Genomic DNA, 25,301 nt, shown 5'->3' with positions numbered 1-25,301 from the left:
ATTCATATACTTAGCTCACATAGCTAAAAGGAACACTAGTGGCAGTGAAACACCAACAACTTTTATTCCTTTTCATACCAATTATGATTACAGGGGCAGATTACTGATTAATAAAGACTTCTTGTGATTTTCAGTTCCTTGCTCAATTACCTCAAAGCATTTTTACCATAGCCCATCATTTGTAAACTAAAACATTTTTAAATTTGCAGAACTTGACCCAGCTCCGTATGCATGGCTTTGCTGATATTGCAAACTAGCTCACCTGGCACACCACTATACACTAATACGAGTTCTGTGAAATACGAAAAAAAGACTTATGATAAAAAAAAAAGTCACAAGAAAAGAGCTCAGAGTCTTATAGAAACAAGCTAATTGTATAGTTGCTTCAGCGATCATGTTTTTTTTATAATTTTTTTTATCATGCTTGGTTAGGTTTAGGATACGTAACAGTAAATGTAATAAAACCCTGCCAGATTTACATTGATTGAACATAACTGATCGTGCTTTTAGGGCCTTCACTGAACATTCCACTTTGAAAGCGCTGCAAAACATGAAGCATGAAGTAACATAATATTTAGCAGAAATTTCAGTTATGTTTTTACAATGAGCCGGGGATGGCTCCTATTAATGTTCCTTTAATACTAAAATAGTTAGTAACTTAAAAATAGTTGTCCTGTCTTGGTTTATTTGTTGTGTCAGACACTAAAACCAATATTTCATCTCTGTTTAAGGTGAGTGTGTCCTCAGCACTAACTTTGCCTTTCGGAACCATGAGGAAGAAGAGTATACAGGAAACCTGCCACTCTTTATCACCACCTCCATCCTGCTTGTCTTTGCCTCAATCTCCGTAATCATCCTCATTAAGCGTTCCCTTTCCAAACGACCCATGCCAGAGACCGCTATCCCACGTGGGTATGAAAAACTGGGCCATGGTGGCGGCAAAGACGGCTACTACACATCATCATCCACCTCTGCCTTCGGTGGTCAAGCAAGCTCTAGTTCTGGACTTTTCCGTGAGTCACAGCTAGTGGACCTTGGTGATCAGAAGGGGACTCAGGATGATGACGATGAAGATGATGAAGATGAAGATATTGTGTACATGGGGCAGGACGGCACTGTTTATCGTAAATTCAGATACGGGCAACTGGGAGACGAGCAGGAAGATGAGTTAGAATATGACGATGAGAGCTACAACTACCGATAACACCTTCATCTGTTTAAACAAAAAATTATTCTGCAGGGTTACTGAAAATTGTCACTTAGCATGCAATAGCAACATTGTGTTTGAAAATTATATTTAAAAAGTTCTGTAGAGTTCAGCAAAGTTCTGAACTCATGTGAATAGTAATATATTGTGTAGGATGATAAAATGGCAATCACAAATTGTAGTTTAAAGTCCCCCTGTAGTCAATAATTGTATCCCTTGAAACTCATCTTTGATCACCAAAATTACATATTTAAACGTTTTTTTTTTTTCTTAAAAAAATGTCTTCATGCCTTAAAATGGCTTGAATGTAACTTTACACCCTTTCCTCATTAAGTATACACAGTTCTATGAATATGCAAATTAGCCCCGCTTCCAGAGATCCACTCGTTGACGATCACACGTTGACGTGATTGGTTACAAGGTAGTTTGTGACGTCAGAAACACCAGCGATTTCAAACCACGTCTTTGGTTCACTGCAGTTTTAAAGTGCAAATACTCAGCAATGGTGTTGACTTACGTATTTGCACATGGTTTGTCTTAAAGCACATTAAAAACACCACATAGACATATAAACAACTTTAAAAACTTGGTTTTCACCACAGGGGGACTTAAAGATTTTATGCGGTAGTTGGTCCTTTTAGCTTCTTGTCTTTTTTTACAATCATTTTTCATCTTTTATGAAGATAGCTGAGGTTTGTCTCTTTGGTCTTTTTTTTTTTTCGTTCTACATGTGTGAGGGATTTATTTATTTACTTACTTTTTGGAACGTGTGCATTAAGTCAACAGATCCTTTTGCTAGTAGCAGAAGTACAAATGAGGTGGGTTTTTTGTTTTGTTTTTTACCAGAAGACTTTGTCTTATGGTAATTTTTTGTTGTGAAAGTGTGTCAACTGTAAATTTTAATAAAAGTATAACAATGGTATGTGTTAATTTACTATTCCAAGTACAGTCAATAATTTTTGACCTACTGCATTTAAATTATCCAAATTAGATTCTACCACAAGATGTTTGATTGTCTCTCTGGTTACATTTTTTTCAGCATACCGAACTACTCAAAAAGTATTAAGCCAAATTGTATTATGCTTTGCACAAATTACTAATCAAGTAATATCAGAGGAAATATTTATATTTGTATGTGATTGACAAATTGCACTGTAAGAAAAAAATATTTAAAAAAGAAAGTCCCGGTAATTTTCTGCCAGGACATTATTGTCACACAATCCAGGATGAGGAAGAAGACAATAAGCCTGGCGAATCTAATTTCTGTGATACTTATACAATACAAAAGGCAACAATCCACAAACAAAATAGGCGACGTAACTGTGCAAAGTACAATAAACACCAGACAAAGAATATCAGACACTGAGGACTAAATATACTGAGAAAACTAATGATCTAATAAGGAACAGGTGAAAATCAATGAAAAAATAAATAACCACGACAACCAATGAAAACATACTTAGTAACCAAGGAAATCAGGAAACACTGAGAAACAAACTAAAAGTCAATGAAAACTAATTTTAACACCGTAACACTGTCGTCGTAGTTTAAGAGGATCTGGAACAATAAAACTCTTTGTGTGCTTCTCAAGGGAGCGATACCAATGGGAGAGGAGGAGGATCCAACCCGATCTCATGGCAATTCAACGAATTTTATGAGGTGGCTAATTCGTATGAATTTATACGACCTCACTCGTACGAATTCGTCTGATTTTTGCTAAATCGTATATATTTGACGAGTTGCCCAATTCGTATGAATTTGTATGAATGACCTACCCCTGACCCCGCCCCTAAACCTACCCATCACTGGAGTTTAGAAAATTCGTACGAAGCCACCTCGTACTCACTGGTCCTGAGATAGCGTTGGAGGATCTGTACTGAAAAACAACTCAACGTGATTATAAGTTTACACACATTTCCTTTAACCCTAAAACACAATACAATGCGAAGCGTAATTCAATATATGGTTAAAAAAATCTTCGTATTAACACTATTTTTACTAAATTTTCTTAGGGTGCGGGCATCTGAAAATTTAATTTTGTTTCATTCAGAATAATCAAGTCAAAATTCAAGTCACTTTTTCATCCAGATTTCAACAGATACATTATGTGCCAATGTGGTAAGGTAAGGGTGGTTGCCAAGATTAAAATTAAATTAGGGTTAGGTTAACTGTGAACATTAAATGTTCCAAGACAAATGTGCGTGGCAATCATGGCTATCACAAAAGTACGATAAAAATAGTCCAAGACTCGTGCACTTTCTAAGACTCCAAATCGTCTGAAGCCATTTGATAGATTTGTGAGAGAAACAGATCAGATTTTACTTGTTATTCATTGAACAAACTGATGCTAGAATTTTGTGTTTGTGTGTGTGTGTGTGTGTGTGTGTATTATTCCTTGAACATAAAACTTTAACAAAATAGTACATAAAATAGTACCACACAACTGTTCAGATATTAATTAAATTTATTGATATAACTCTGCAATATGACATACATCTCAATCTCAATATGCTCTGCTGGAGAAGGCCTCTGGATCAAAGTTCATATTTATATTCTTAGATAGAATTTCAGTCTAAAAGGATCACATATCAACAACCAGGGACACATGCAGTGATACAATCACACACATAATGTCTCTCAAATATTCACACACACACACTTGCACACTTCATTTAAATACTGTGCTTGACAGCAATCTTTTTAAGTCCCTTTATTTTAGTTTCCAAACCTGTTAGCAGGAAGAACTTGGTACCTAACAGCATATAAACACATTCACAAACAATCACACACCAAAATACAAACCTATACACATACACTCTTACACACTGATACAAGAGGTGTTCGAAAGTAGACAGAGCAGTCACAATGAAAGTGAAAACCTCTGAAACAGCATGCTCTTAGGATTTGACAGACCTTTGATTGTGGCAACTATTTTTACCTTTATACATGGCAAACACTCAATAAGACATCAAAGTTCTGAAACATCTAGGACTGATTTTAGTGCTTTGAGCACAAGAACGACTAACGCATTACTACATGGCTTATGATTCTTAAAGGTGAAGTGTGTCATTACGGCACCCCTAGTGGTACCAAACAGAATAGGAAAAATAACTTGATTTCGACCTACACATGTATGTGTGTGTGTAAATATACATTTTTTATTTGATTATTTAATTCACATTGCTTTGTGACAATGTAGTTCTCTCTCATTAAAGCCTTAAAAGACACACAGTCTTGTAACTGTGTCTTTTTGAAGAAATTTCAAATACTTTTTCGCTTCAAATCAAAGTTTGTAATGTTATGATTCATCTCTTAGCTGATGAGTTTGGTTTGTGACTTATAACTTTTTTTAAATCCCTATAGGAAAAATGATTTGGAAAAATACTTCTGGACCCAAGGACGCTGAAAAAGTGAGCACTGTTGAACTCTATCATGTTTATATTAGCAAACACCGGGTTTCGCAAACGTTCTGAGGCCACCTCTTGTGGCAATATCCACTATTGTTCAAAGAAATTCACGTAATTGGTTGAGCCAGACATGTTTGACAGCAAAAACTATTATGAAACAATTTTGTGAAAGAGCCACAAAAGTCTTTATGCTTCATTGTTCACAGAGTCAACCTATGAAGGGCTTAAAGGGTTAGTTCAAACCCCCAACCCCCCCAAAAAAATTTCATTAATTACTCTCTCATGTCGTTCCAAACCTGTAAGACTTTCGTTCAAGCTTGTACGGTTGAGCTTCTGTTTATTTGTGAACTAAATTAAACTTGTTCATTTTATAAAGCGACCGTGTCTCTTCAGAAAATTTGGACTAAACTGCTCGATTCATATGGATTAGTTTTACAATCTCTTTATGAACTTTTTGCAGCTTCAAAGTGGTAGTTGTGTAGCTGTCAATGGAGGGACAGAAAGCTCCCAGATTCCATTTAAATTAGTAATTGATGACAAGTTTTAATTTTTGGGTGAACTAACCCTTCAATGTAATAGAGAAAGCATTTTAACATAATACACTTCACATTTAAGAACTACAAATGATTTATCTCTGCTGGTTTTGAACTGATACATAAATTGATATGAGGCTAAGTTTAAAATCAAACCTGACTGGTACTGTTTCTGACCATGGAAATAAGTAACTCTAGTCTCTTCTATCTTCTATCTTCTATGTCCCCAAGTCATCAATTTAGCATGAGAGGGTAAAGAGTTAGCATTGGTGCTAACATGATGCTACGCATTGTCTTTGTGTTTAGAATAATCTTGCATGCATTAATATTGATACACAGCAACTGAAATGGCATGATTCTTGGCCTATTTTGCCTTTTATACATGCTCCAATTAGAAAAATAACTGACTGTGAAAATGATGAGCCTAAAGGGGAAAAGTACAACATGATATTATTGCTAAAATGCCTCTCATGCATAATTCAAGTAACAAGAGAAACTTTTGCAAGACGATAGGAGACAAAGAAGGTTTAAAGCATTGAGCTGGTTTAAGCTACTGTTCTGTGGTGCAAATTCAAATGTGAGAAGAATTATTATATATGAGGTGATTTGTTTTTAAGAATATGTGGTGCTGCTTTAATCATCCCAGCACTGCGAGCTAACAAAAATACCCTTTTCTCTTATTATAAGTGATTATTGCATCCATATTAGCGTGCAATCATTACAATTTGAAATACTCAAAACCTTTACAGACATATTGTTCTTGCACCCTCAGCCAACGACTCTTATGAACTGCTCACATTGGGTTGAGCTCTGCAACAGATATAAAAAAGTGATATCATTATTATTATTTATATCATTATTTAGTATTATTTCAAAAAAAAAAATTATATAATTTAAAGTTTACATGAAACAGCATTCATATAACATTTTACTTCTGTAATATGACATTTCCAAGTAAAAACATTTAGATGAATGTGGGGTTATAGTTCAACCAAAAAAAAATCTAATTCCGTCATCAATTACTCACCCTCGTTCCAAACCTGTAAGACTTTTGTTCATCTTCAGAACAGAACTGAAGATATTTTTAATGAAATCTGAGGAATTTTTGTACCTCCATTGACAGTCTACACAACTACCACAAGAGATCGTAAAACTAATCCATATGAATAGAGAGGTTTAGTCCAAATTTTGACACGATCGTTTCTTATGATGAACAGATTTAATTTAGGCTTTGAATGACATAAACATTGATCAGTGAAAATAAACAGAAGTACAACCGAACAAGCGAGAACAAACCTCATTGGTTCTTGAAAAAGCTCAAACGTGCTGCGTAACACTAGAATGAACCTCATTAGTTCTCGCACGTCAAGCAAGCGTGCTTGAACTTCCATTTACCACACCTGATGTGTGCTTTGATGAACGTTTATAAATGAATAAAATCCTAAATTAAATCTGTTCATCATATAAAGTGATTGTGTCTCGGACTAAACCGCTCAATTCATATGGATTAGTTTTACAATCTCTTTATAAACTTTTTGATGCGTCAAAGTGGTAGTGGCATAGACTGTCAATGGAGGAACAGAAATCTCTCAGATTTCATAAAAAAATATCTTCATTTGACTTCAGATGAACGAATGTCTTAAAGGTTTGGAACGACATGAGGGTGAGTAAAACATAATTAAAATTTTTGGGAGAACTAACCCTTTAAAGGCACAATATGTAAGTATCCACAAAAATATCCACAAAAACAATGTTATATATTTTGTTGACTCTTGTACTCTTGATTCTTTTTTTACTCTTGTAAAATCAATGTTTAAATCCAGGGAAATCAGCTATTTCAACCAGTGTGTAACGGCCCAATCGTGACGTCATTGTGACGTCATATCCGTGCTATCCTTGATATCCGCAAAAACCACTGAAACACCAAAGACACGTTAATATACTGTATTGTGTTTTATTAGACAGGTGAGCTGTTTGGATACCTTTATCAACAGAAAACTAATCATAGTTGTATAGCTTAACACGGTTAGTCTTATTGTTTGAATCTTGTTTTCTTGATTTACCGTGAGTAACATGTTTGTACCATGCCTCAAAGACAATAGGTCACATTTGTTGGCCGCATACATTATAAAGAACGTCTTATTTCATAACAGTAACCATTATAAAATGTACTTTTATTGCTAGTGAAGTGTAAATTGCTGTAATTTCATAATGACTTTGGAATGTAGTGGTCAGTTTACTGAAATGAAGCAGCCCCAATGACGTATGCAGCCGACAAATGCAACCTCCGCAGCTCCGAAATCAGACAGAGCTAATGCTATTTTGTCAAGTGGCTAACACAGAAAGAGCTTTATTTTAATTGCATGCCATTTAGCAACAAAAGACATCCAGCTTTTATTCATATGATATTCTAATATCGTTCTAGCTCACTGCAATGTGCTTTAACTGTCTCATCGACGCAACCATCGAGCTAACGCAACTTTCAACACACTCAAATGTATTTTTAGTATAATTGTTTTGAAAAAAATACTGTGTTATCCCGCAAATAATGTGAATTTAATTGATCAAATGTAACTGTAACAGAGTACAAGTTCAGGGAAGGAGGCGGACTTTAAACATAACTTTAATCGTAAAATAAGCATAAGACGAAAGGAGTGGCAGTGGCCGACTGCGGCATATAAGCATAATACAAACAGTAACGTAAAATATCCCATGCTTTCTGCCCTGCCCTGCTTCATCCTACAGTAATGTTAATAAAAATGTAATACATTAGCTCACCCATGAAAATAATTTCTGCCTGATTCCTGTTGGATTGCTTTCCATCGGCTGTGAAGGTGAAGACAACAACTCCTATGATTCCACGCTCATTCATAGTCTCATCAAGCTAAGCCTTTGTTATTGGCCTCTACTGGTGAAACTTACATATTGTGCCTTTAAGAATTTATTGTATTAGGGAAAATTGTCAAGAACTGAATGGGAGTTTGCTCTGGGTTATAAAGGCGCTCACATTACACATTACCACCTGTGCTGTCAACATTTTGTTTTATATATATATTGCCATAATCTTCACTGCATTAATACTAAACCACAGTCAATTATTGTGTTAATTATTTGCATTGTTTAAAAAATGGCTGCATAGCAATTTAGTTATTAACGTGAACCAATAGCCTGCATAATGTTGGTGATGTCAGCAGAAAATGAGAGTTCCCTTACAAAGGTGAACTCAACACTTCATCTGAATCAATGCTATGGGGATATACTATCAGCGTGATCGGTGTCTGAAGTACGTTTGCCAACACAAAAAATGTATTGGCCAACAACAGTCCATGAATTCACTACCTGAGCGCCCTTGAGTGTAAGAGGGCACTTGCAATGTATGTAATTAGCTTTTCTGTCTTCAGGAACCTTTGTTTGTGTTAGCGAGTGTAAAGAAATTTGTCATGGATAAGCACTCGAACAAGCATTTCAGGAAATGTGTGCCTCTGTGTCTCAGGTTTTTTAAACCTGAAGACAAACACAACTTGTGCGTTGAGTGTTTAGGTGAGGAGAACATGCGTTAAGATCTCGGGGAAGCTGAATGCGCTCATTGTGAGAGATTTAAAATGAGGAAGCTCAAGCTGGCAGAGGAATTTGAGAATGGTATGTCCCTCTCATGTTCCTCGGTCACTGGCTCGAGCGATCTTCTCTATCAGGATGTGCTTTCTCTTGAGTCTTCGGATCCAGCAGACAGCATGTTGCTGGCACAATCCAGCCAGGATGAGGTGGATGTGGTTGAAGAAGGTAAATATATCGCTTTTAGTGAGCCCTCTCAGCCTATCAGCCCAGCATACAAGGAGTTTCTGGAGGTAATGGTCCGCACCACAACTAGATTGGGTCTGTAGTTTTCAGGAAGTACATCCGGCCCAATCTAAATCTTCGCCTAGGATCTCTGAGGGTCCTGGTCCATCACAGTCTAAGGACTGGAGACAGGGCCAGAGGGAGAGTGTGGTCACTCGTGCTCCTCCTCCTTTGAGGAGTAGAGCACAGAGGAGGCGGGATGCTGAGACAAGATCTCAGGGAAATGATTGAAAGAAAGCGATTTGGTAAACAGGTCAGAATCACTGAGGAAAAGTCAAATCCCTTCTCCTTCTCTTCCTTCCTCCATTACTATATATTATATTGTTCTTGTCACTATGGCTATTGCTGACTGAATCAAGTACGAGCTATAGCAGGTCCTAGAAGAGTGTGTTAGAAGGATTGAGCTGCCTAGTAGGATAGGATAGGAAGTAGGATAGTCCCTGGTGGCTCCCTTCTAGAAGGGCAGCAGTATCGATGGTTGTAGCAAGCGCTTAGCAGGCTCCCTTTGGTAGGCTGCTCTTCGGGGTTAAGTGTTGAGTAGAAACCTCCGCTGCTGTTGGGGTTTTAAAGTAGGGTCCTCCACTCCATGTTGGAGCCCTAACCGATCCCTTAGAACCTATCAAGTAGAGTTAAATTGCCTTCTAGCATCCCTTCTTGTTATCGGCACCTTTGCAAGTGCCCCATTTTCTTTGCAAATTCCCCCAATTGTGCGGTGATGGTAGAGCTGAAGCTCCCCTGTGGCTCCCTATGGGTTGGAGTACTATGTTATGAAGCTGATGAATAATTATTCTAGGTGTGACCCCCATATGTGCTCTCCTTGAGGTAGTGGTAGGCCAATGTCGCATTTTAAAATGTTCTCCCTGGGCCAGTATTCCCTAGAAGCGGTGTCATGCAAGAGAAATTGACTTGGCTAAACCTATAGCTCTGTTCTTGAGCCGCATGTGGCTACGCCTGGCCCACAAGGAAGGGAAGAAGGCTGTAGAGGCTGGGACTTTCCTTGTCGGAGCGTAAGAGCTTGAGTGTTGGCCGAGGGAATATTACAACTTGACAGCTATGAGGCATCGGAAGCGCCTTGAATGATTGACGCATCTGACTCCGGCTAAGTACGTCTCTCCATAGAGTAAAGGGATGTCATTGACTGTCGTCGGCCAATTAAATTGTTGTGCTTGCACACGTGCTTCAGACAACGGTCACGCTGATGGCGTTACCCATAGCGTCAATTCAAACGTCGAGTCTCGTTCCCCTTTTCAAGAAACCATGGTTACAGTCATAACCTGAGATGTTTTTATTTTTTTATTTTTTTGCACAGTAGGACCAGGATGTAAAATGTTTGTTGCTATTTCATGTTGACTTTAAAAAACACAATATGCTAATATGACTGTTTACTAAAATAATTTAGAAATCTTACATAGATCCTTGTGGAATCTCACTTCCTTGGAGAAAGCTGCTGATTCTTCATAAAGAAATGAAAAAGATACATTTCATTATATAGCTAGTGCACTGTATGATGGCTTGACAAAAATAGTCAAAAACCTCAAAAAAAATTATCTAATACTCACGTAGAGCTCTCCGATGCTTCCCGTAACTCCTCATCCAGTCTAGAGATGCAGAAATTAATTCATTTATATTTTAGCTCAGTTATATTTTTTACTTTCTTTAAATAAAAAAAAGTAGAATATATAATATATAAATATATTAAATATATTTTAAATAAATATATTAAATAAATATAAAAAATGGACAATCATTTCATACAGTATTTATTACATTATTAGATTGTTAGATTTCAGGGGTTTGGCAGAAAAAAGGTTGGTAACTCCTAGTAAAACAGATCAATCTTATAATGTTACTCTTCACCCCAGCGTTTGAAATGTCTGTTCCCATAGAAACGTGTCTTCACAGGTTTTAAATTATAGAATCACAACTCCTGTGCAGATTCTCATAAACATACTCAACACCTCTTCAGCAGCTACATCTGTCAGCGATTGTCTCGCTCTCACAATCTATGTGTGCTGCTGATCAGTGTCATGATGATCCCTCCGTTTACCTTCTCCCATTGTGTAGTTCAGTGCCCAAAATAAATTGGCATTCATTTAATGAAAGACAGTTAAACATGTCGCTCTTTGATACTTGCTCACCTGATGATGCACTCGGGTATGTGGACGTACTCCATTGGGATGAGCTCCTCCAGTTCAGCTAAGCTGTTCACATACTTTATCTTACTGCTGAACTTTGAGCTGGAAAACATTTATGAATCCATTTTATTTTGTTTGTTTTTGTCTCCAAAGCCAATATTTTGTACACTACGACTATGTTCAGACTGCAGGCAAATCAGATTTTTTTCTCAAATCAGATCTTCTCAGGTAGACTGTCCACACTTTTAATTGCAAGTGATCAAATACGATTTTTGTGTTCAGACATAAACAAACCATCTGAATGGGTTGCTTCGGTAACAATTAGGCATACCCATGTACAGTTGTGGTCAGAATAAATGGCACCCCTGGTAAATGATCAAAAATGGTTGTAAAAAAATAAACCTTTCATTGAAGTAAAAGAATTGAAAGTGCTGGGAAAATCACATTATGAAATAAATGTTTTTCTCCAAAACACATTGGCCACAAATATTGGCACCCTTTTATTAAATAAATTTTGCAATCTCCTTTTGCCAATATAACAGCTCTGAGTTTTCTCCTATAATGCCTGATGAGTTTGGAGAACACCTGACAAGAGATCAGAGACCATTCCTTCATACAGAATATCTCCAGATCCTTCAGATTCCCAGCTCCATGTTGGTGCTTCTTCTCTTCAGTTCACTCCACTCATCAGGTGGATCCAGTCGTGACAACTGAATATGCTGGAAGATCCAATGTTAAGTGTTTGCTCATCTATCCATAGAACGTTTGAAAAGTAACTGACACTACTGGATCTTCAAACGGGACGGGTTCTATGGTTAGATTAGCTTTTTTGGCAGCAAACACTTAAGATGGGTTTGGTGAACACACAGGGATAAAAATTACCCAATGTATAAAATGAAATACTCTGCTGTATCTTTAATGCTGTGGGCCTAATTTTCTGCCAGAGGTCCTGGACATCTTGTTCAAATACATGGCATCATGGATTCGATCAAATACCAACAGATATTAAAAATCTAAACCTGACAGCCTGTGCTAGAAATCTTATAATGGACCATGTTTGGATCTTCCAACAGGACAGTAATCCAAAAACAAACATCAAAACAAAAATGGGTCACTGAGCACAAAACCAAGCATCTGCAATGGCCATCCCAGTCCCCAGACCTGAACCCTATAGAAAATGAGTGAGCTGAACTGAAGAGAAGAAGCACCAACATGGATCTGGGAATCTGAAGGATCTGGAGAGATTCTGTATGGAGGAATGGTCTCTGATCTCTTGTCAGGTGTTCTCCAAACTCATCAGGCATTATAGAAGAAAACTCAGAGGTGTTATCTTGGAAAAAGGAGGTTGCAAAAAGTATTTAATAAAAGGGGGCAAATAATTGTTCCCAACGTGTTTTGGAGAAAAACATTTATTTCATAATGTGATTTTCCCCCCACTTTCAATTATTTTACTTCAATGAAAGGTTAGATTTTTTATATATATACATTTTATATATATTTATATATATATATATATATATATTTTATATATATATATATATACACTCACCTAAAGGATTATTAGGAACACCATACTAATACTGTGTTTGACCCCCTTTCGCCTTCAGAACTGCCTTAATTCTACGTGGCATTGATTCAACAAGGTGCTGAAAGCATTCTTTAGAAATGTTGGCCCATATTGATTGGTTATCATCTTGCAGTTGATGGAGATTTGTGGGATGCACATCCAGGGCACGAAGCTCCCGTTCCACCACATCCCAAAGATGCTCTATTGGGTTGAGATCTGGTGACTGTGGGGGCCATTTTAGTACAGTGAACTCATTGTCATGTTCAAGAAACCAATTTGAAATGATTCGAGCTTTGTGACATGGTGCATTATCCTGCTGGAAGTAGCCATCAGAGGATGGGTACATGGTGGTCATAAAGGGATGGACATGGTCAGAAACAATGCTCAGGTAGGCCGTGGCATTTAAACGATGCCCAATTGGCACTAAGGGGCCTAAAGTGTGTCAAGAAAACATCCCCCACACCATTACACCACCACCACCAGCCTGCACAGTGGTAACAAGGCATGATGGATCCATGTTCTCATTCTGTTTACGCCAAATTCTGACTCTACCATCTGAATGTCTCAACAGAAATCAAGACTCATCAGACCAGGCAACATTTTTCCAGTCTTCAACTGTCCAATTTTGGTGAGCTCGTGCAAATTGTAGCCTCATTTTTCCTATTTGTAGTGGAGATGAGTGGTACCCGGTGGGGTCTTCTGCTGTTGTAGCCCATCCGCCTCAAGGTTGTGCGTGTTGTGGCTTCACAAATGCTTTGCTGCATACCTCGGTTGTAACGAGTGGTTATTTCAGTTAAAGTTGCTCTTCTATCAGCTTGAATCAGTCGGCCCATTCTCCTCTGACCTCTAGCATCAACAAGGCATTTTCACCCACAGGACTGCCGCATACTGGATGTTTTTCCCTTTTCACACCATTCTTTGTAAACCCTAGAAATGGTTGTGCGTGAAAATCCCAGTAACTGAGCAGATTGTGAAATACTCAGACCGGCCCGTCTATATATATATATATATATATATATATATATAAAATATCAAAAGGATTAACAGTGCAGATTTTTTTTTTTTTTTATGATCTTTGATCATATTTGCCAAGGGGGCAAATAATTCTGACCAGTACTGTATATTATTATTTAAAATAACTATTTTCTATTTTAATATATTTAAAAATGTAATTTATTTCTACGATAGCAAAGCTGAATTTTCAGCAGTCATTACTCCAGTCTCCAGTGTCACACGAATCATGATCCATCAGAAATCATTCTAATGTGTTGATTGGTGCACAATAAACATTTCTTATTAGCAAGTTATTTTGCTCAATATATTTGTGGAAACAATTATAATTTTTTTCCAGAATTCTTTGATGAATAGAAAGTACAAAAGAACAGCATTTATTTGAAATAAATATTTTAACATTGTAAATGTCTTTGCTATCATCTTTGATCAATGCAATGCATCCATGCTATTAATCTGCTTTTTTAAATCTTAAGGTAGTTTTTATTTGTCTACAAAACTACTTTCAAGCATTTAAGCATTAACCTTCAGATGATAAGGTTTTTAAGATAATGAGAAACGTATTCTGTCGAGTGTATCTAAACTATTGACCAATACTAAAAAACTATAACAAAACCAAAAATTGCCAGTCAACATACCTGATAAATGGCTTTGTGATGGCTAGAATTGTCCTAATGAACCATGATGGGTGAACAATAATGAAAGATTTCAAGTTCTTTCTAAGCCTGAAAAAGTGTAAAAAACAAAACAAAAATAAGTCATCATTTTTAATATACTGTATATTGTGCATTGCACATTTTAATATATTTAACATACTGTAAATAGGCAGAATAGTGATAAGTAAGGCATATTATATATACCTCCTGTCAATCATCTGGTAACATCTCTTAAGCCAGTTGAGGCCAGGCATCCTCCGGTGTGGAGTGGCTCCATTCAGATAGATGATCATGTAGTCCTCTGCTACCATGAGCTCTAGTGTACTGATAACATACCTGAAGAGTAATTCACATTCATTTAGTGATTTGTTCTCAAAACATGTAATATTATTATATTCTAGGATTATTCTATGGAGGGTATGCACATGACGTCACAGTAGGTGGGAGTCACTGCGGTTACACCCTGAGTGGCAAAAAAAAGTGGCAGCATTGTGTTCAGCTTAAATGCCGTGAAAAACATACAAAACACTTTTAAAATGGGAAAGAGCTTTGCGGTTGACTGTACAAATAGATTTAACAAGAAATCTGAGCTATCTCTTTACATACTGCCGAAAGCTAAAAAAAAGAGAAGCAAATAGATTACTGCAATTCGGAAAAATTATACCCTAGCTTATACATTGTTTTGACAACTCATCAATTAAATATTTACCATTTACATTCTGCATAGCTGTAAAAATTTTGTCAGCGTTTAAAAAAAAACACCCATTATGATGAGCATTGTGTTCTACAAATAGGGATGGTTGGATGTTTGTTGGATGTTAGTTGGATGTAACCTTGGTTCCCTGGAATGAGGGAACGAGACATTGCGTCATTGATGATGATATGGGGAAAAACCTTTCTCCTAGAATACTGCTTTCAAGCACGCGAATTAGGGGCGGATATGCATATAAACAGAGGGCAGCCCAAAACACTGAAGGTGCTTGATGAGCATTCTTTTTTGATTGCTCAGCCAGCGCACTCTCCGAGAGAGCCATGAGCAGCCAATCGTTCAAATAATTCAGAATGCGCACTCAGCTCAGACACAGAGCGGAGAGAACAGCATTTGTGCACTTTGTGAATGTGCGGGTGCGGGTGGGGGTGGGGCGGGGGGGGGGCAAAGATAGGCCGAAAGGAAGGACTGTAAACTGATAAGCAACTCCTTTGAATTCAAATCCTAGAAAGCACCTGTGACGAGGTGTATGGAAATCTGCATCTTTTAGATCTACCAATATAAACCAATCCCTTGCCATACGAGAAAATGGATTTATTTTACAGTTATCATTCTAAATGATCGCTTCATAAGTTTCAGCGAGGCGTGATTTTCAAGAAACGGCTGTGCTAGACTAACTGGGACTAGTCACAGCACTTACATAGCCTATTGTTGCTCTATTATTGGTTTGATTGTTCCTATTGTTCTCAACATTTGCAATTCACTTAGGATAAAAGCGTTTGCTAAATGATTAAATGTTAAATTTAAATGCGAATCCGAATGCTAATACACAGTATTCTTGGAGAAAGTTGTTTCACCATAGCGTCATACTTGACGCAATGCTGAGAGACCGATATTACAAGGGTAGATAGATAGATAGATAGATAGATAGATAGATAGATAGATAGATAGATAGATAGATAGATAGATAGATAGATAGATAGATAGATAGATAGATAGATAGATAGATAGATAGATAGATAGATAGATAGATAGATAGATAGATAGATGGTCATCTGGATTTAGATCTACCTAATAAATAACGTATTTATAGTGTTGTCTAACAGATAAAGCATTCACAGGCTTTGCTTTAGTCCAACTGCCTTAAATTTAAGAAGATATTCAATTGTTTTACTGCCGTTTTCGCAGTTTCCTCTATTAAATCCAGTCGTGTTGCAGGATGTTTTGCCACTTAGTACGGCTGAGGGAAAGTGACGTCAATGCATACCCTCTATTATATTATAGGATTAACGAGCCTTGTAAGATATTTTGACATCAGGGCAACTGATTGGCTCATATCAGACTGAACTCACAGAAAGAGGTTTTCCATGATCTCGTGATAGTCCTCTCTGTCACTGTCAGGGAGGAAGCATGCAGCAAACACAATGATGGCATTTGCACCATTGCTATAGTAGCCTGTGGGTAAATATTAAATATATTTCATAATATTAATTGCTCAACACAATTTAAAGGCATATTACAGGTTACCCAAAGTGGGCTAAATTGTAATAAATGTGCACTAAGTAGTGTATTTCAAATATAATTAAAAACTGTACTTGCAGGTGATATAATATTGACAAAATAAAAGCATACTTAAAGCTACACTGTGTAAGATTTTCTCCCATCTATCGGTGAAATTGTATATGACTACCAACTGAATATTACTTTCTAGCCCCTCCCATTCCGAGGGCGTTTTAACTCCTACTGTGGCCGTATTATTCCAAGATTAACATGGCTTCCAGTTTGACTTTGTCCATGAGTTTTCCTTCAAGTGATGAGGTTACTTTAGAAAACTATTACAAATTGCATTTAGTTATTTAGTCAGTTAACATGTTGGTTATGACCTCTATGTAAAACGAATAATAGTTTTACGTTTTCATTATTTTGGTACCATTTCATTGCTTACATCAGCAATCAGGTTCCCAAACGAATGCAAGCTAATCTTAGTAAAGTATCAGAGCTATCGTTATTCTGTATATTGTACTAGATTAATAGATTAATTAGAGTCAGAGATCTGCAGGCAGTCGCGAGTAATCTCCCCCTCGCATTCGTCACAGTGCCACTGAGTGTAAAAACGTGAAACTTGAAAACGAAGCTTGAATTTCCAGGTATGTCCATCTTTGGCTAATGTTTTTACAAGATGGAGGCGCAATGGCTACCGCCATTCGAGCGACTCGCTCATATGTATTCTGAATGGCAGATTCTACGCTTACGAGAATACTTGATTAGTTGGTGGAAGTAATTACACATGAATGAGCACATATCATTTTGAAAGTGTTGAAGTGGTTTTTTTTTTTGCTAAGAATCAACGTAAAAAATTATGCAGTGTAGCTTTAAAGAGAATGCACTTTCATGACTATTTTTCTTAACACATTTAAGTACACTTTTAAAAAGTGCACATTTAAAAGTCTGTTGTCATGCTTTAAAGAAGTACACTTATTTTGAAATTAAGTATTTGATTGATGTACCGGTAACTGTTCATATATTTTAAATGTACTAAACTACAACATCATTACAAATGTGTAATTACAATTATATTTAAATACATGACGTTTCAATAGAAATTATCTTTCTATTAATACACAATAAACGCTTGTCAATACATTCAACAATATGCTTTTACCATATTTCAAAGACAACAGAATTATGAAATTACATATAAACATGCTGAAGTCCTTTAGTGGGTCAAAAATCAGTTATGTTTAACTAATTGCATTTAATTGTCAATAACATCTAACTAGATGGTTCTAGATGGTTAGTATCCAACTTAACTAAGAGTGCAAAAACATTACATTTAATTTGCACTAAAGTATATTATTTTAAAGTATATTGTTTCCGTGTAATAATAGCCTACTCTTTTTAAAAGTATGCTAAGTGTACTTTAAATTCACCTCAAGATATTTCACCAGTGTGCTGCTGCACCAGTCTGCTGTTATAATTATATAGATTACATATATTTACATATATCGGGTAAGCATACATGACCACAAATACATTTAAATGCTTAAAAATATAACCACTTAACCATAACTTTCAAACATTACTCATGATTTGATAGAATCTCTTTACCATCATTTCTGACCAAATTTAATCCTTAATTGGAAGATTTAGGCATTACAGCTCAAATATCAAATATCAAGTTTGGTGTCCAAACTCGGTCCTGGAGGGCAGCTGTCCTGCACAGTTTAGCTCCAACTTGCCTTAACACACCTGCCTGGAAGTTTCTAGTATGCCTATTAAGAGCTTGATTAGCTGTTTCAGGTGTGTTTAATTGGGGTTGGAGCTAAACTCTGCAGGACAGTGGCCCTCCAGGAGCAGGACTGGACACACCCTGATGAAAAATAGGAGCTTCACATTTTTACTTTTAATATTCCATTGACTTCCATTGTAAGGCTATACTGTAAATACATTCTCTTTTGTTTTTGAAAACTGAGAAAAAAGTCTGAATTATTCTCAGTGCTAATCACTGTCTCCTTGCTTTATATTTAGCACCTGGTCATAAACGGATAGACATTGTCAGCAACAATACTCAGGTGGGCTGTGGCATTAAACAATGCTCAATAGGGAAGAAAAGGCTATCGCAACTTCCGTTTCATGCTGACAAATCGGAATTGTTGGGTCTAGGTTATTGGCCCACCCTCATGCTGGTGAACACTTCATCAGATGAATAAAAATATGTCATTGCAAAAGGGCGGACATGTTTTTTGATTAAAGAATATGAGGGCACATTAATTTAAAAAAATATGTGCACAGATTAATCATTTATAATAAATACTGCAAAATTCAGACAGAAAACTCCTTAAATTTTCCTGGAAATATTCCTTTAACGTACCTCCATGGGATATGACTTTTTGGTAGGGTTCAATGCTCTTCATGTTGATGCGGTGCTCTTGCTCTCCAATGATGACAGTTCTCCAGAGTTTGGAATCCTGCCGCTCTTCTTCAGCACTGTATGTGGGAATGGGCTCAGCTGTTTCTTTTACTGAATCTCTCTGGGATGCTTGAGGCTCTGAAAAAAATACTGTGTATTAGTACTCTCTTTTTAATAATAAACAATTATTTACAAGTGTTTATGTCCAACCTTCCCAGTCTATTTCATGGTCAGTATAATCTGCTTCATCAGGTGTGTCCAGATCATCAACATTGATGTCGAGGTCATCTGGTGTGTCAAACAGGTCATCCTCACTTTGGTCCAATGATAGACTAATACGAGGAGCGGACAGCTTTTTCCTCTGAGAGGCCACACCCCCTTGGCCCTGTAGGGGCAGGGAGGTGGGCGGAGCTAGTGGAAATTAACAGACAATCAATTAACATTTATAAAATGATCCAGCATTACACATGGTTCTGTACACTGTTTCAGATTGGCTTATTTGAATAGTGTTCCAGGGCCTACAATGATTCAGAACTTGTCCTACTTGAGTAATTATCTATTTCATTTATGAAACTCTAGAGGGCACATGCTGATAGGTCCACACATAATTACCGCATGGCACAAGCTGATTGGCCTCTACTGATCCTGCAGCCAATAACATTTCTTGCTCTGCATTTAAATAGTCTGCTTCATTGTTTGCTGTTAGCAAGTCTTGCATTGCGCTATCAGAGTTCCTTTGAAACCCTACACCTCCCCCAGCTCCACCTGCCTATATCTGCTACAGCATTTATCTATAAGTCTATTTATGCAGTGTGTCTGTGTATCTATTGGCAGTAGCAAGTCCATACTTGCTCTGCAGCAGCAATAATCAAAAGCAGCAGCAGCATAGCAGATCTAGTCCGCCAAGACCAGATACATTAACATTGCCAAATTCAATAAAATGCCAAAACTATTCAGAGAGTTGTTATGATTGAAATCATGTTAAGCCTAACAAGATGAACAGAAGAAGAGAATGTTACTTTACACCTCTGATTTATAACCGATCCACTGTTCTGTGAATCTTTTTAAATGTATTCAGTCTACTTATATCTTCGGGCAGATTCTATAAGTGTCAGTATTTAGCAGTCTTACCTGGTCTACTCTCTGCACCTTCAAAGCTCATCTTTCGTTCATGAGTCAGGTCCATCCCCACATCGCCAGAAAGGGAACTATGAGAAACACACACATAACAACGAGAGATCATTATCACTTATCAATGCAGGAAACTATAATAATAAAAATAAATAGATACATTAATAAATAAATAGGCCTTAATTTAAAGTTAAAATAAAATAAAACAACAACAGCAACAACAACAACAACAACTCAATAATAATAATAATAATAAACTATCCTGTATTAAATTTTACAGTTTTAACACACCCTTGTTAAAATTGGAGCTACAAACAAGGACTCACAGACACAGAGAGCTGTTTCAAATTAGTCTCCAGCAAAGTAGATGACTTAATACTGTGAATCCGGAAATGTTGTCGCTCTTCAATATGTTGTAATAGCAGTCTTGCATCTGCTGCAGCTGCAATGCACAGCAAACAAACTCACTTAACAGAACTAGTCTCTATAAATGTATCTGCTCTAAAAAACTCTCCGTACCATCCTTTTACCATTCCTATTTGGAATTTAGAAGCAGTGTGAATTCATGTGTAAATATATGCATGGACACACAGCCACATGAGAAGAGAAGCCTATCTCGCGGGAGTGTCTACAATAAGCTGCCAGATGGTTGCCAGTTCTCAGACAGAGAATGTGTGTTGAGAGAGACGAGAGTGAAAGTGGAAATGTCTGTTGATCTCTCCTTTCATCAAGACTTTGGCTCAATCCATCTATTTTTCCATCCTCCACAGCAGGAAACAGGAAAAGTGGGCGGGCGTTATGTCATCATCATCATCATCATCACCAACCCTTTCTACCCTGCTCTCTCTCCCCTCTTCTTTGTGAATCACTCTTCCGCGTCAGTGTCCACACACATTTACATTTACAAACAGGCAATCACACACACACACACACACAGGCAAATAAATGAGCCGTACATGCAGAGCCATGAATTTGAATAATGGCAAAAGTAGGTCAACTGTGCTTATAAGCTGAAACCTCATTACAATAAAACGTGTTTGTATTAAACATGACAAACATTCATTTATGATCCATGCACAAACAAAAGCAGCTGCCCATGTCTTGCATCATAAAGGATGCTGATGCTAAGCCTCTTCCGTCACCAAACACTGATGCATCACAAACAAATGCCCGTCCCTCCCTCTTTCCCTTCCCATCTCAACACTCAAGGTTTCAAATAACAACATGCCTGATATAATCACCCACAATACACTCACCACCACAGCTGAGGCACAGTTTTTTTTTCCTGCCCTGCGTTTCAGATCATGGATGTGTGCCTGTATCTCTCTCTCACTGTCAGGGATGCTCTGTTCACCCACTGCTGAGAGCCTCCACCATTTTGTGGTCATGTGACCCTCTCAAGCACCAAACAAGAGCGTGAGGCTGTTCTCTCCGCCCTGAGCTTGAGATACAAATGAGTGAGACTCATCACAGCACAGTACACTGCAGTGAGGTGAAATTAAGCTGATGGGCTCTGACTGTACAAGTGAATTGTGAGTGAGTCTGACTGTGCAGATGAGTAAAGAGAGGTGTGTCTGAGGATGAATGAACATTAATGAGTCTGTCTGTGAGAGATGGAGTTTTTCACAAAGCCCATTAGAGCAGCTGTTGAGTCACATGTGAGTGGGATCAGATTCATAAAATAAACTGAATCTACTCAGAGATTTTGGTTTATATTGACATGACAGCATTGCACAGTTGCTGCAGATTTGTTGACTGCACATCTATGATGTGAATCTCCCGTTCCACCACAACACAAAGGCTTGAGATCTGTGACTGTGGAGGCCATTTGAGTAAAGTGAACTAATTGTCATGTTCAAGAAACCAGTTTGAGATTATTTGAGCTGTGTGTCATGGCATGTTTTCCAGCTGAAAGTAGCCATTAGAAGATTGGTGCTCGGTGGTCATAAAGGGATAGACATTGTCAGCAACATGCTGCATACTCAGGTGGGCTGTGGCATTTAAACGATGCTCAATAGAAAAGGCTATTGCAACTTACGTTTCATGCTGACAAATCAGAATTGTTGGGTCTAGGTAACACTTCATCAGATAAATAAAAATATGTCATTGCAAAAGGGCGGAAGTTTTTCTTGATTAAAGAATATGAGGGCACATTAATTAAAAACAATATGTGCACAGATTAATTATTTAAAATAAATACTGCAAAATATGAATTGTCTATTTTGATTTCATGATGACTAAGTACAATTAAGTGGCCTTTTATTTAATTAACATTATTTAAAAATATACTTTAAAGATTTGAAGTACACTTCAAGTGTTATACCTTAATATTATACCTACTACAGTGGTAACTGACAAATAATGTCAACATTAATATTTTTTGTTGTGTATCTCACAAACCCTGCCAAGAACATGTCAGTTTTATATTTCACCCCAAATTCATAAAGACATTGACACTTTGCATAAAGAAAATGAAGCATATGTTACATTATATAATTTTCACATTTTCCCCCAAATTCACGTTCACATAACATAAGAAAATGTAATTCTCATTAGTGTAATGGGAAAGAAAAGCATGATATATTATTTATATTAGAAATTATTTTTTACATAGTGGTAGTATTGGTAGTAAATTTATGCTAATAAATAAATAACAAAACTAGGTCTGGCTGGGATAATTCAAACAGAATGAGTTTGTATGTTAAAGGGTTAGTTCACCCAAAAATTTTAATTCTGTCATTATTTACCCTAATGTCGTTCCAATCCCGTAAGACATTAGTCCATCTTCGGAACTGTTATAAATGAGGCTGGCACCCATTCATCCAACTGCCAGGGGGAGCTCTCTCCCGAATACTAACATGGACTATTGCTTTGTTGGTTAATTCCTTCCTCACACCAGTATAAATAGCCATGAATTTCCACTGCTTCCTTGTGAAGTATTGCCAGTCTATCACTGCCTTACCAAGTGTTATTCATTGCTTATTATTTGCCTTCTTGTTATGACCAATGCACTTGCCTTATTGGATTACTGCCTTTTGGATTTTGAAAAACCACCTCATGCGAGCGTGAAAACTTTTTTGCAATAAATGGGAGTTTTTGCGAAATTGACATGTTTCCATTGAGCGTATTTCCAATTTCAATATGCGCAATTTGAAGGGTAATGGAAACGCGGCTTGTGTTACTACTGTGGAGGGAAGGATCATCAAAACTCTGCTTGCCCTCACAAAGGGAGGAAACATCCAGTCTCCAAGACAAGTGTGAGTACCAAGAACCTTTCTTCTCCCTGTTCACACAGTTTTTCACTTCTAATTGAACTCTCTTCTGATGATAAAGCAAAATACATTTCAACGCTAGTTGACTAAGGAGCCACACTTAACTTGATCCACCAAGATCTTGTGCAAGAACTACAGATACCTACAGTACCTGGTCTCCCTGCAATCAATATTACTGCTGTAAATAATGCACCCATCGGCACATGCATCACTCTCCAAACCGTTCCAGTAACACTCCGATTTGGCCTATTCCACATAGAAACAACTACCTTGAATGTCATCAACTCCTCCAAGCACACTCTCATCTTGGGCCATCCATGGCTGGCTGGCCATGATTCCACCATTTCCTTGAACCAGGTGGAGCTCAAACAATGGTCAAATGTCTCATGTCTCACCACAAGTATTGAAAGTCAAGTCAAGTCACCGCTTTTAACAATATGGACTGTTTCAAAGCAGCTTTACTGTGATTATAGGAAATTAAAGTAACAGAGATTGTTTTGGCTTTACAGCAACAAGTTATTTTCCAGCTAAAGTTAGTTTTGATAGATTCACTTCTGTTGCAAAGATCATTCGTTATTAACTTAAGGGCCGCTTACACGACACCGTTCTAACAGAAAACCCTTAACATGCTCCGGCACGCTCATTCGCACAACAACAGTGCCTGGTGGCTCGAGAACGCAAACCTTGAAATAGGTTCCAAGGTGCAAGCCTTGAAAAATACAAAATACAAAATAAATAAATAAAGTCAAAGCAGCTCAGCTACCTCCTCACTGTCCTTGGGATTGTGCAATTGAATTATTACCCAACATGGCACCACCCAAGAGCAAAGCCTACCCATTACCCAGACCTGAAACCATGTCAATGGAGAAATGTATTGAAGAAGCACTTGAATCCGGGTTCATCTGTCCTTCTACTTCCCCCACTGCGACTGGTTTCTTCTTTGTTGAGAAGAAAGATGGAGGTCTCCTGCCATGCATTGATTACTGGGGTCTCATTACACTCACTGTCAAATACAGGTACCCACTACCTTGAGTCCCATCTGCTCTTGAACAGCTTCGCGAAGCCCATATCTATACCAAGCAGGACCTGAGATGTGCCTATAACCTAATTCGCATTAGAGAGGGTGATGAGTGGAAAATTGCATTCATTACCACCAGGGGGCACTATGAATATCAGGTTGTGCCCTATGGCCTGGCTAACTCACCAGCAGTGTTCCATTCCTTCATCAACAAAATTTTCAGAGACCTCATTAACAAGTGTGTCATCGTCTACATTGACGATATGCTCTTTTACTCTTATGACAAGAACCAGCATATCAAGGACATCAAGATGGTCCTCTCACATCTACAAGAGTACCAGCTCTACGTAAAGGCAGAGAAATGTGAGTTCCACACAACCAAAACCACATTCTTGGGTTATATCGTCAGTCATCAAGGTGTTGAAATGGACAACTCAAAGATCCATGCAGTCACAGAATTGCCAAGACCCTACACAATTAAGGAGTTGCAACGTTTCCTAGGCTTTGCAAACTTTTATAGATGCTTTATCCGCAATTACAGTCTAATCTCTGCTCCTTTAACTTCTCTGTTAAAGGGCAAACCCTCTAAATTGATTTGGAGTAACACTGCTCAGGAGGCCTTTAAGACACTCAAAACAAGCTTCACTACAGCCCCCATACTAAAACACCCCGACCTCAATCTACCTTTCATAGTGGAAGTTGATGCATCCGACTGTGGCATTGGTGCAGTCCTTTCCCAATGTCATAGTAATCCCGGCAAGCTGTATCCATGTGCATTCTTCTCACGTGAGTTGAACTCTGCAGAGAGGAACTATGATGTAGGCAACAAAAAGTTACTCTCCATGAAGGCTGCACTGGAAGAGTGGCGCCACTGGCTTGAGGGGTCAATCCATCCGTTCCAAGTAATA

General features: G+C 37.6%; 2 protein-coding genes across 7 annotated transcripts in view; one reads left to right on the top strand and one right to left on the bottom strand.

Annotated features, from left to right (window-relative positions):
• Window positions 1–2,273, top strand: part of pcsk5a (proprotein convertase subtilisin/kexin type 5a) — a gene marked incomplete at its 5' end in the record, with an annotated part of 53,580 nt that extends 51,307 nt beyond the window's left edge. Inside the window, one exon of the mRNA XM_084415196.1 lies at window positions 732–2,273. Within this exon, the coding sequence (XP_084271322.1) occupies window positions 732–1,204 (473 nt within the window). The 3' untranslated portion in view covers window positions 1,205–2,273. The remainder of the gene's footprint in view (window positions 1–731) is intronic.
• Window positions 2,274–3,653: 1,380 nt separating this feature from the next.
• Window positions 3,654–21,489, bottom strand: prune2 (prune homolog 2 with BCH domain). Of its 6 annotated transcripts, none has more exons than XM_084415202.1 (13): window positions 21,360–21,480; window positions 20,395–20,545; window positions 20,104–20,180; window positions 19,183–19,383; window positions 18,934–19,110; window positions 16,415–16,517; window positions 14,558–14,689; window positions 14,336–14,422; window positions 11,123–11,221; window positions 10,544–10,582; window positions 10,393–10,437; window positions 7,926–7,973; window positions 3,654–5,957 (listed from the first exon to the last, which is right to left on the bottom strand). In XM_084415202.1, exons 3-13 carry the CDS (start codon window positions 20,156–20,158, stop codon window positions 5,930–5,932), a joined length of 1,014 nt encoding a protein of 337 aa, XP_084271328.1. In that variant the 5' UTR covers window positions 20,159–20,180; window positions 20,395–20,545; window positions 21,360–21,480; the 3' UTR covers window positions 3,654–5,929. The 6 variants fall into 6 exon arrangements, with proteins under 6 accessions (XP_084271328.1, XP_084271325.1, XP_084271326.1 ...); XM_084415199.1 differs by having other exon boundaries at window positions 20,430–20,545; XM_084415200.1 differs by lacking the exon at window positions 21,360–21,480 and adding an exon at window positions 20,623–20,970 and having other exon boundaries at window positions 20,430–20,545.
• Between the last annotated feature and the right edge of the window lie 3,812 nt (window positions 21,490–25,301).

This window comes from Rutilus rutilus, assembly GCF_951802725.1.
Source record: "Rutilus rutilus genome assembly, chromosome: 7".
In the NCBI taxonomy this organism is placed as follows: Eukaryota; Metazoa; Chordata; class Actinopteri; order Cypriniformes; family Leuciscidae; genus Rutilus; species Rutilus rutilus.
This window is presented reverse-complemented; position numbering and strand designations above follow the sequence as displayed.

Coding starts and splice junctions, on each gene's coding strand:
- prune2 (XM_084415201.1), bottom strand. CDS start 20,158: ATGGACCTGACTCATGAACGAAAGATGAGCTTTGAAGGTGCAGAGAGT. Junction 19,111..19,182: donor CCATGAAATAGACTGGGAAG/GTTGGACATAAA, acceptor TATTTTTTTCAG/AGCCTCAAGCATCCCAGAGA. Junction 16,518..18,933: donor AAAAGTCATATCCCATGGAG/GTACGTTAAAGG, acceptor ATTTACCCACAG/GCTACTATAGCAATGGTGCA.